This window comes from Protopterus annectens, chromosome 11.part0, assembly GCF_019279795.1.
Source record: "Protopterus annectens isolate FY-2018-M chromosome 11.part0, PAN1.0, whole genome shotgun sequence".
In the NCBI taxonomy this organism is placed as follows: domain Eukaryota; kingdom Metazoa; phylum Chordata; order Ceratodontiformes; family Protopteridae; genus Protopterus; species Protopterus annectens.
The window spans coordinates 492273774-492286439 of record NC_056745.1 but is presented as its reverse complement, the minus strand read 5'-3'; the positions used below and the strand labels follow the sequence as shown (position 1 = coordinate 492286439).

The window sequence follows — 12666 nt, the reverse complement described above, 5'->3', positions numbered from 1 at the left end:
GACTCCTAGAAAACAACAAAGTGTAAAGACTTCTCTTCTTCTCTTTGTTAATGATTTAAAACTGTATAGCTCATCGGATAAGGAATTGAAACCATAACTGCAAGTTGTCAAATCTTTTTCAGATGATATAAGAATGTCATTTGGTCTTGATAAATGTGCAAAAGCAACCTTTAAAGCGGGAAAACTGCAGCACCAAGAAAACATCAGTTTGGGACAAGAATGTGATATAAAAGAACTTGAGCAAGAGGGAGTGGATAAATACTTGTGAATTGATGAAGGATCAACAATAAAACATGAACAAATTTGAATAAAACTTAGTAAGGCATACTTTAGAAGACTTAAATGAATCCTGAAAACAGAGTTGACATCTAGGAACAAAATCCAAGCTATAAACCAATTTGCTCTTCCTGTCCTAATTTACAGTTTAGGAGTGATTGACTGGCCCCGAAACATGTTGGATAGATTAGTTGGGAAAACAAGAAAGAAGCTTCATGCTCACCAAATGATTTATAAAAATCAGTGCATGTCAAGATTATATATTCCCCGTTCCGAAGGAGAGATGGGCCTCCTTGAAATTGATTGCATGTATAGATCTGCAATTGTGAGACTCCACACATATCTGCTGATGTCACAAGACCCAAACGTAGTGAAAGTTTTGAAACATGAGGAGAATAAATCTAAGATGACTTCTCTGCTTAATCTAGCAGAAGCATATTGGCATAAAGCAGGAATGTAAATCAAACCAGAAGTAGATAAAAATCAGGCAGCAACTGAATGTGCCAAAAAACAATAGAAGGAAGATAAGGTGACGAACCAGATGAGAAGGCGAGAAATGTGGAAAATATATAAATATAGTTGCAAGTATAGAGAACTTCTGGAAGAACCTCATGTTGATTAGGAACAAATGCAGTAATGATTAAGAACAGGTGAATTCAAACCAAGAGATAAAAGGTTAATGGTGGCTCAAGATAGTGGGCTACGTACATGCTGATGAACATGTGGGAGAAACAGACAAATGTAGGTTTTGTAAAACTGAATTGGAAACAGTTACACACCTCATTACTAGTTGTGACATACTAATGGCAGAAAGACTGTATACTGAAAGGCATAACAATGTGGCAAGATTATTACACTGGGGATTGTGCCAACATTATGGTACTGAAGTGGCTGAAAAACACTAGAAACATGAGCCACAAAGCATCATAGAAAATGATGAAGTTTGCACTATATGGGAGCACCCATTACCAACAGTTCAGAAGATAGATGCTAGAAACCAGATACAGTAGTCCAGGAAAAGAAGATAAAAGTAGCATTGATTAATGAAATCACCACACCTAGTGACTACAGTGTCTTGCATACAGAGAGACACAAAGTCATAAAATATCAGGATCTGCAGGCAGAAATGAGACCAGTGTAGAAGAAAGATACCCAGATAGTTCCAATAGTAGTAGGAGCAATGGGTCTTACAAAAAAGAATCTACACTCTCATTTAGATATGTTACCAATACATGTAACCCCATACAAATTGCAGAAGGAGTCATTGCTGGGCACACTGCAGGTGCTGCGAAGAGCACTTCTGGTTGACATCAAAGACTGGAACAATACTAATTTCATGAACTTTAATCATACTTTGACTTAGGAATGGGGTCCATTACAGTCATGGTATTAGAAACCCAAAAGACTTGGAGAAATTAAAAAGGGATACATACTTATAAATATATATATATATATATATATCTATATATATATATATATATATATATATATATATGTGTGTGTGTGTGTGTGTATGTAGATATATATATATATATATATATATATATATATATATATATATATATATATATATATATATATATATATATATATATATACTGTGGTGGTGGTGCTGTGGTAGCGTTGTCGCCTCACAGTTAGACGTTGCCCATTCGATTCTCAGTTAGAGCGTCTTCTGTGTGTCGACATACGTGAATGGGCATTCCTTCGTTGAAGGTTGTGCATTAGGCTCGGCAAGCCAGCAAGTAAAAATCTACTGCCAATCATTAGCGGACCGGAGTTCCGCTGTGGCGACCCCTAACCGGGAAAAGCCAAAAGACACAAACAAACAATATATATATATATATATATATATATATATATATATATATATATATATATATATGTGTGTGTGTGTATGTGTGTGTGTCTGTGTTGTGTGTGTGTGTACATAGGAAGACAGAGGAAAGGAGAGAGCAACTTCTTTTGGAAACTTAGTTTTGCTAAAAAGTATTTTCATAAATGAGTTCATTTTGCAAAATTATATTTATTTACTTATTTACAGTTTTTACTAGAAATTTCAGACTGGGTACGTAACCAGTTTTCAGTGGAGAGTGAAGGAGAAAAGCTCCTTTAACAATATTATACAGTAATTAGACGTATAAGCAATACAGAATACAGCATTTAGGAAAAAAACTATCTTTGTAACAATGTACAAACACAGTTAGGTATACCTTAAAGATATACATGAGTACAATATAAGAATTAAATAAACATAACAGTCAAGCCATAACTTACTAAACATTTGTGAAGCATTTCACATTTGTAATTTTTAATAGTTTACGTGACATCTTTTGTTTAGGACTACACTAATACAATTTGAATTTTACTCTTATAGATATGACTTCAAGCCTCTTAACAGAAACACCTGCAGCCCTGTGACGTAGAGCCAGACATATTATTTGGTACATCTCATTACCACCAATGCAAAATTAAGCTGCACTTTCTAATATGCTTCATTTTGTAAGCTCATACTGTGAATATCATGGCAACCTTCATTAATTAACAAACAATGTAACGTCTCTGATTTCTTGAAAATGGATCCTACTTTGAAGGCAATATCTTTAAAATAAAAGCCTACAGAGAAGCAAGTCCTTCCAATTTCACCAATGATTTTGTGCTGCAATTCTTACTGTCTTACCCTCAGTCTATAATTACTCAATGCAAATGACATTGCTTAGTTCTATATTGCAAGAATGCGGGCTTATCTACTTGAATTTTTGTTATTCTTACATAAATACAGCCCATAAATAAACATTTGCATCCTGTAAAGGTCAGCTTGTAATGGGAAGCATGTGCAACCTGTAACAGTTCTCCCTTAAGGATAGGCAGCCTGTAAAAGGTAACATATGCAGCCTGTAACAGTTCTTCCTTAAGCACTGGCAGTCTGTAACAGTTCTCCTCTAAAGACCTGCAGCCTGTAACAGCTCTCCCTTAAGAGCAGGCAGTGTGTAACAGTTCTCCCTTAAGGACCTGCAGCCTGTAACAACTCTCCCTTAAGAGCAGGCAGCCTGTAACAGTTCTCCCTTAAGGACCAGCAGCCAGTAACAGCTCTCCCTTAAGGACCTGCAGCATGTAACAGCTCTCCCTTAAGAGCAGGCAGTGTGTAACAGTTCTCCCTTAAGGACCAGCAGCCAGTAACAGCTCTCCCTTAAGGACCTGCAGCCTGTAACAGCTCTCCCTTAAGAGCAGGCAGCATGTAACAGCTCTCCCTTAAGAGCAGGCAGCGTGTAACAGTTCTATTTTAAGCACTAGGAGCTGTAGCACCTACTGATAATCACTCAGGTTGTTACTAAAGAACTTACTGATTCTTTTAATTTCTCATCTCTGTGATCTGTATCCCTTTGCTTTGGTGCTGGAAGCAGCCCTTCATGCCTTCCTTGATGAACTTCATCCATTTTTGTATTCATATATAGAACTGCATAAGTAGTTGTCGAGCTGAACACTGATGTACAATAGCATCAGAATTTTCTGCTGATAAGTAAAATTGGCATCAAAATAGGTTCCAAATAAAATGCAGGCTGTACCAGCTACCCATACTAATGGTGACATAGTACAGTTCCTTCCGACATCGATCTAAATATGAACAGTGCATCTTTTATTATCTTACTTTTTTGTAAAGCTTGACATGGCTTCCCATGTGGAATGTACACCGTATTATCCACAAATAAGAGTTATTATGTTACATTTTATAAAAGTGGGCACCACTCCCAATGTGGAATATACACTGTACTATCCACAGATAAGAGTTATTATGTTACATTTTGTAAAAGTGGACACCACTCCCCATGTGGAATGTACACAGTACTATCCATAGATAAGAGTTAGTATGTTACATTATGTAAAAGGGGGCACCAATCCCAATGTAGAATGTACACTGTACTATCCACAGATAAGAGTTATTAGGTTACCTTTTGTAAAAGTGGACACCACTTCCCATGTGGAATGTACACGGCACTATCCACAATAAGAGTTATTATGTTACATTTTGTAAAAGTGGACACCACTCCCCATGTGGAATGTACACAGTACCATCCACAGATAAGGGTGATTATGTTACCTTTTGTAAAAGTGGACACCACTCCCTATGTGGAATGTACACAGTACTATCCACAGATATGTGTGTGAAGAGCATCAAAAAGAATCAGTTCCCTACACATATTGGCTCAAATCTTTAGACATGGAAACCACCCAATAAATGTGTTAGCGATGCCAAACAATTAACAAATATGTTGCTTTCAAGGCTTTTGAAGCAGAGATTTGTTACTGAGTAGGTTTCGTTATCAACAGAATGTACATCCTCTGTTGGTGATATCATCCCATGTCCACTGCCTCATGTGTCTTGTTTCTCATTTGGAAAACATACAGTTTGATGGAGAGTTAATTTGTCTTATATGCTGTCCCTTACAAGTGCTAAATATGTAAATGTTATGCCCCTTTTAGAATATGTTTATGTAATTTATTTCACAAATTATTCTGTGTTACGGTGAGAGTGGGTCACATCCTAAACTGACAGAAAGGTGGTGACCAAACTCTGGATTAATATACAGTTTTGGAGGTTCAGGCTCCATTAATTCAAATAGTAGGAGCAACTCAGGTTAAAGCATTTTAAAAGATATACAGTCCGCATCACAACTCATCTGGCAATCAATCAATCAATCAATAAATAAAATAACGTAAAATAACCTACAAATAAAGGAAGATAGGTAGAATAAGGTACATACATATTGTGAAGTCCAGGATGTCAGCACTTTTCTAGCAGGAAAAAAAGGAAAATACAGCAAGAATTATGGGATACAGTTTTTAGAGAGGGTTTCATGGACAAATTAATTAACATTCCTAAAGAAACCAATGGGTCAAATATGACAAATTCAAAAAGGTGCAAGACATATGCAATGTCTTCAGTTTGTGAGGAAGAACATATTGCTTTTTAACTAGGATATGCAACTTATTTGTGATCATGAAAATGGGAATATTATGTGTAAGTAGTATTGTCTATTGGCCAGCAAAGGGTCTGTTTCTATGCTTTCTTAGAAACTTCATATCAACTCTTGGTCCACTGGTGCATTCTGACATATCACTAATCACTTAAAAAAAACACTATTCAGGTAAAACCCCAGAATGCTGCCTAATTTCAGTTACATTGTATGTAATGGTTGTATTTACTACCCACATGGAAAGATAGTTACACGTTATTATTGAACTTTTCACTTTTTTTTCCCTTACTGTACATTTGGTTCTGTTACAAATCTTGTCATGTGTCATACAGTATAGTCCCTTTGCCTGTCTGAAAGTCCTCTTCTGGGCTAGAAGAGAACAGCCAGCAGTCCAAGAAATTAAGCACAACTTACACAAATGAAAGCGAATAGGATTCATACTCAGTCTCCTAGTTTGCAAGGCACAGATGTTTCCACTCCATCATACCTTCTAGACATCCGTGGACTGCAGCAGTTTTGCTAAACACAATGTTAGAGAGATATATTGTCTATATGAGGAGCACAGTAATTGACACTCAGCCTTAGAAGGATCATATAATATGGCAAAATCATCTTTCTATACCAGCTCAATGACATCAATGTTTTGGCCTTTATGCACCAGATGGCCTAGGCTCAGTTTGCAGCCTGAGTGCTAAAACAGCTGGAAGGATGGGAGGGAGTCAAAGGCAGGAATGGTTTGCTGCAGCTGCTATATCAGAGAAAAGGCCTATAAGTGCTGGCATAACACTAGGAATGTGTGCTTATGAGCATATTTGAGGAGTGCTTGCAATCTCACTACGGCTGCAGTAGTGCAAAGGAAAATACACATTCACAGTGGCCTAGTATAGCAGGCTTTTATCATACTTTCTTATCAGTATGCAGGGGGTTGTTATGAACATTCAAAAACTCTGCTATTCCCAGCAGGATGAGTTCCACAATGTCTAATTCTTGTCTTTCTCTCACAATGTTCTAGTGTCCAGAAAATGTCTAAATGAGTGGGCCAATAGGGAATAACCACTTGATGGACATAGGGTGGAGAAGATGGGGAGGTCAGAAATTATTTAAAAAAAATCCCTTTTCCTGTTACAGAGGCAGTCTTTCAACACATCTAAGAGTAACCATTACATTATCAACAGATCTGTCATACTACCTGATCACCTTGATATCAAAGGCTATGTTGATTATTACTTCTCTTTCCCAAATGGAAACTTCTCAGTGAAGTGGGAGAGGGCTAGAGAAGCATACCTTTCAACTGTACAGATTTTCACAGAATGTACAGATTTTTGCCTAATAGTTTTGGTCCGTTTTTCATAAAATTGTGGTTTTCTGGCAAATTAGTGGCAAATCATTAAAGACTGAAGTTAGAAAATAATGACAGATATTTGAGTTTCAGACTTTATACCCTTTAGAAAATTCATGCTAATGCAAAACCTGTTATTCTATCAACTTTCTAAGTTTGTAAGAGCAATATTTAAAAATCGTCCTAATTTGTTGGCCTTTGTTCCACTTTTATTGATTGCTTTGTCCAGATTTCTTGCTTTAAGAGGTTGAGAGGTATGTAGAAAAGTTCATCCCAAGTTACAATATGTTGCTTTCTTTTTGCCAGATTCTAACTACTATTATAAAGATCACTCAGACTTACTTTCTTTTTTTTCCTCCAAGTTCTAGCTACCAACATAAAGATCACCCATTCAGGATTTATACTCATTTATTAATTTTTAAAATCCTTCCCAGTTCTGTAGAGCAGAGGGATAGACTGAGATAACTGAGTTCACTTAGTGGTTCAGGTGGTGGAAGGGCTGGGTTTGGAGGACAGACACTACTGTTGCTCATGCATCATCCAAATGGAAGGGATTTTGTAGCTCATCATCTGTTAGCTGTGCTGCAAAGGCTTGTCTCAGTAGCTAAGCTGTATGTCACCACTAAGGAGATGTTTTTAAGAATTTACAACTAAAATCTCTGCCATGGCTCTCTTGTTGTTGGCAGTGTCATAGATTTCTCTCACCTGATTGGAGAATGAATGGGCTCTAGTGGGTCTCATCTGAAGGGGGAGGGTGTCTAGACCCCAAAGATCTCACCCAGCTGAGGAGTAGATGGATGGCTGTAACAGCAGCTTGATTGTCAGCAGGCACAGGAGCAACAAAAACACACATATATGCATATATATATATATATATATATATATATATATATATATATATAGGTGTTCTCATTCCATCTTGTTTACCTAACTTTGGTGCCAACCATTTTTATTACCTAAAAACTATGTATTTTCTTTGGAGCTTACTGACTATTATCTATGTAGACTTTTAACAGGGTGCCAAAATTAACTCTTTTATTATCTCACATTTTCTGCCTACTCAGCCTTTCTACCATATTTATAAGCCAGTTAAGGAACTTAGTAAGAAAAGTGCATAGCATGAACTTTTATCCAAAGGAGGCCAAGTTCAATTCCTTAGTCATCTTCTTAACACTATACTTAGTATACACATATAAGAGTACTATGTCAACCAAGACAGCTAGTGAGAGAGCTATGAATGCATAGAAAGACACAGTAAAAAACAAACATAAACCTGAAACGTACATCAGGCTAAAGGCCTACCTAACTGGCACTCGCTAAATGAGCTTGCCCTTTCAGTGTTACAATGCATTCATTATGAAGAAATAACCACTGCACCTACCTAAATCTTGCTTCATTCTGTATCCCATGTACCCAGGATTACTAACAAATACTGTACAGCTGTATTACTGCTTTCTAACAGTAAAATAGTTATCAGAACAATTATGTGAACAGCATACACCCTGTGCTTGGTTCATGTCCCATGTCAACTAACAGCTGTTGATCTCTCATTTTACTGACAGTGCAGTATAAACACCAGCTGTGCATTGCATGGCAACATTATTATCTTGTTTTTTTTTTTGTTTTCTTGGTACATTTTAAGGTGCTATCTAAAATGTCGCTGATAGCTCATATGGTAGTAACATATTCATTATCATTCAAAGCTTTTGTCATTTTCATTGACACTTAAAATATTACAATATAAACAATCTTCAAACTTTAAAATGAGAAATATGTAATTTTTTTATTTATTGGAGTTGATTAAAAATGTATTTACTCCAGGATACTTATGTCAGCCGGCAGAGACTATAACCAGATATGATTGACATTCAGACATATTAATATATTGACAACAATTAGGGAGACAAATGTACTTTATTAAAAGTACTAGCATAGTTATCAGCTGATATTTAGATAATGCAGCTTTCTAAATGTTTATTCATAAACATTAATCATTAAATTATTTGTCTTAGTAATAACTAAAAGTTGGAACAATATCTCCAGTGATGCCACTGTGTCACGGTGGTAAGTGTGCATGTTATAAGGCAAATATAAGTACCTTAATATCTGTGTAAGCAGAACCTGTCATAACTACTGTCACAAAAGACTGACATGGTTATCCAATACAGTATGCACAAAAACAAATGTGTTCTGACATAAACCATTCCAGTCTGCATCCTATAACTGTTTTTTCCCTTCCCGGCATGCTGCACACACACACACACACACACACACACACACACACACACACACACACACACACACACACACACACTCAACAATGCCTTACAAAGATATAAATACCCAGTCTTAGACTGCTAGGAAACTGTAAACTCTTTTCTAACCAAAGATACGTATGTAATAACCTTATTGGTATAATAACTGTATTCTGACCATTCACTGCCATTACTTTTGCATGCAGTGGCATAAAGTCTGCACACTTTTTCCACAGCACCTGACATTCCATCTGCTTCATTGAGTTATCATGTCAGTATATCAGTCAAATTTAAAAAAGTTTATACATGTACACATCTTTAATTACACATCTTTACTGACTTACATGCGCTTCTTATTCCGTTTATGTCATATGTGTATTTCCAGATTTAGTTTCTTTGCATACATTTTTGAAGATCATTGTATTTCTTTCTTTCTTAAGTTAAAGTTCAAAAGTCATCTGAAACTGTATTCCTTTGTCATACGATTGCAACAGAATAGTTCAAAGTCTAATAATTTTCAAGGTATAAACACAAATGTTGCTGCTTTCATATTATAATCTTATGTTAAGCTTGTAAAGACAATCAGGGGTAGAAAGGTAATTTCTGTTTGCAGAAATGAAAAATAATAATAATAGATAACAAAAGATATGCCAAAATATTGTTTCTCTAGCTTGCCTTGCAGTGTTAATGTTTATAAGAGATATAATCCATCCATTACTTGTGTCTGAATTTCCCATAGAGATTCTGATTTTGGGTGTAGCAATCAATTAAACAGAAGATATGTATTACTGTCTGACTACAGCACCTACTTTCACATGGGATACATATAGGATGAATTACTGAACTGACCTGAGGGACATGATGCATATCTCTCAGCCTCTTAAGCACAAGAAATGTGGGCAAAGCCTAAAATAATGGGGGGGGGGGGGGCGGCACAGGCCCCAAAATAGGGACTGGTTTTAAATATTGCTGTTATAAACTTAGAAAGTTGCTAGCATAACAGGGTTTATGTTAGCATGCATTTTTATGAAGGATATGAAGTCTGAAACTCAAACGTATGTCATTACGTACCTCATTATTTCGTAACTTCATTCCTCAATGACTTACCAGTAAACCATATCTTTTTTTGTGGAACAGACCAAAAATATGAGATGAAAATCTGGAGATTCTGACAGAGGGATGGATGGCTTTTATGACAGGCGTTAAGCGTGCTTTAGAAGACTATGGGCTATAAATACAGAAACATTGCTCCTAAGTGGAAAAATATAAAGCACTACTGAAAGACATAAATGACTGATTCAGCTTATTTGGGACATTTGGTAAGCAAAAGTGGTGGACGGGATCCCTGATTTGAAGGAGTTTGCGCCACATGATGGAATTATTTACATTTTAAAAGTACTTTGACTGACGTGGAGGTGGTGATTTTGGACAGGCTCTAGGTGCGAAGATTACTACTGATCTGTGTTGTCGGTGGCTGCATTCAGACTAAATTTCTACTAGTGTCCGTGGACCCTGTCTACTTCCCCTTTCCCTCCTCTTAGCATTGTTAAGTTACTGGCACTTTTCACCTTATAAACCTTTGTTAGAAACGCGAAAAGATTGTATTGCCACTACCCTGCTGCTGAAGTCCCACACAGACAAGTGCCACCTGCATAGTATAAAGAGTTGAAATATTCGCCATGTCTTCAGTCTGAGGTGTATTATACCTCTGAACGGTCACTGGTTTTGGCAGAGTTTTTCCACTGAATATTTTCCAGTTCTTCATAAAAAAATGCAGTTTGAATCAAAAAGCGAAAACGGTTTGAATTAATACGTAGTACCACAGGTTAGAATTATAAAATTCTGATTCTTAAACAAATTGCGTTTATTCTAAATTACCACTATTATGCACTAGTATGCAAAAATGGATCTTTAACTTGGGTGCTTTATCATATTATTTCTGGCTTTGTCCTTGCTTCTTGTAGTAAGATATTCAGAGCTGTGCATACTTCCAATTGTTAAAAGTTTTTAAAGAATCATATTTGGCATGGAATTCCTTAGTGCCGACACTCTAAAAACAAAACAAAAAAATGCAGAAATAATTAGCTCATTTGCACCCCCACACACACACACACTTATGCACAAACTGTAGCTGCACTCTTTGTTTTTCTTCTGATACTCCAGTAACTACTGAAAGACTCCTTCCAAGAAATTTGCATTAGCCCGCTATTATAGGTTAAAAATTAAACAGAATTGTCCTGCCGAGCCTGAAGGTGAAGCCTGATCTCACTGCTCGTGTGTGTGTCTGTACAGTCTTGCTGTTGACTTAAATTGTATCAGTCAAGTGTGGTGGTGCAGATGCTGTGCACAGACCCTGCACACGTCTCCTTTAGGACTAAGTTACACACACGTGACATTCTTTCAGCTACAGATATAGCTCAGTAAGGTTTACATTTCGAGGTTTAACGACTTCCATTGCTCTTATTACACACAAGTCCAAAATTCACGTTTTAACAGAATCATTTTTTCATACTGCTTACAATCGTCTTGATAGGATGTATTAATTAAGGGCTTGGTATATTCACGGTACTTAAGTATTACAATTTGAGCAACCTATGTGGTCTATATTTATACACACCTCAAACGTAGCTTCTCAGCTTGTCCCGTGAATTATTTGGTGTCCATTCTTTTGGCATCCTTGTTCAACTAAAGTTTCCGTGTAGTTTCAATAACCTATGTAATCGCGTACCAACAAACTTCAAAAACTTAAGAATTGTTAAAACATTGGATGCTATGGTCTACAAGTGGGCTTTATGAGAAAAACTATTGACAACTCAAGAACACATGCGATAACCTTCAGATAAATGTATCACATTCATAAGCAGACATACGTAGATGCTGAGGAGGACCCCCCCCCCCCTCACACACACACACACTGCATTGTCTATATTCTTGGACGTTAAGTTAACACAATGCTTTTGCTGAGGAAGATTCATGTGTACAGTTCAATTAGTTCATCAGATCACCTATGCAATAGTGTTTGCATGCATTGAAGAATGGGATTCACTTACAGGTAGGAAGTAAAGCGGCTGAGGTTGGCGGGTACGGAGTTGAGTCCCAAGTCAGAACAGTCCACCTTCAGCAATATGCTCTCACCATCACAGTGACAAGGACTGGGGCAGCTAAGTCGACCCACTGTTTGCTTGGTTGCTCGGCCCCTCACTATGCTTATTAGCACCAGTTGCAGTAGCAGCAGACAGCATTGAAACTTGTTGCCTATGGGACGCAGCATGTCTCCCGAGATGCGATAAGTCTTGCACTATTCTCACTGTCCCTAGTGATCTTAACCGATCAGCGTGGCTCTGTGCAAAGTATCAGAAATGACTACTTATGACATCCCTTTCCCCAGAGGTTGTAGTGCCCTTGCAGTTCTTGTCTGAAAAGGAACAAGCAACAAGACAGTGTAAGTATTACTTGTAGGCAGAAGTGAATAAACTAGTAGTAAGTGTCTCCCTCGCTGCCCTATGGTAGCGCTTTAAAGAGCCCCCGGTTGTCGTGCGCGCTCTGTGACGTCATTGCAAGTGGAGGGGCGAGGAACAGCTGGGTATTACAATAGGTCCAATACCATACTGCTGTTGCTGCTATGTGTGTGCCAGAGTAGTAGGACCCTCACAGTTAAGGAACAGTATGCACTAGTACCTCAGTACAACAATCCATCACCTATTAAAGGTCTGTTTTGTGGAAGGCGTGTGCATATACTGAAAACCCTTAACATCAACCTGATTGCAATTACAGCAAATCTGTCACACTTAAAATCACTAGACATGCATGAAACCAACCG

The 12666-nt window shown here is 37.3% G+C and overlaps 1 protein-coding gene across 2 annotated transcripts in view; it reads right to left on the bottom strand.

Annotated features, from left to right (window-relative positions):
- LGR5 (leucine rich repeat containing G protein-coupled receptor 5) overlaps nucleotides 1-12311 on the bottom strand; it is a 1626452-nt gene extending 1614141 nt beyond the window's left edge. For both annotated transcript variants that reach the window (XM_044087987.1, XM_044087988.1), the window contains exon 1: nucleotides 11897-12311. In XM_044087987.1, the coding sequence (XP_043943922.1) occupies nucleotides 11897-12117 (221 nt within the window). In that variant the 5' untranslated portion in view covers nucleotides 12118-12311. The remainder of the gene's footprint in view (nucleotides 1-11896) is intronic.
- Nucleotides 12312-12666: the final 355 nt, after the last annotated feature.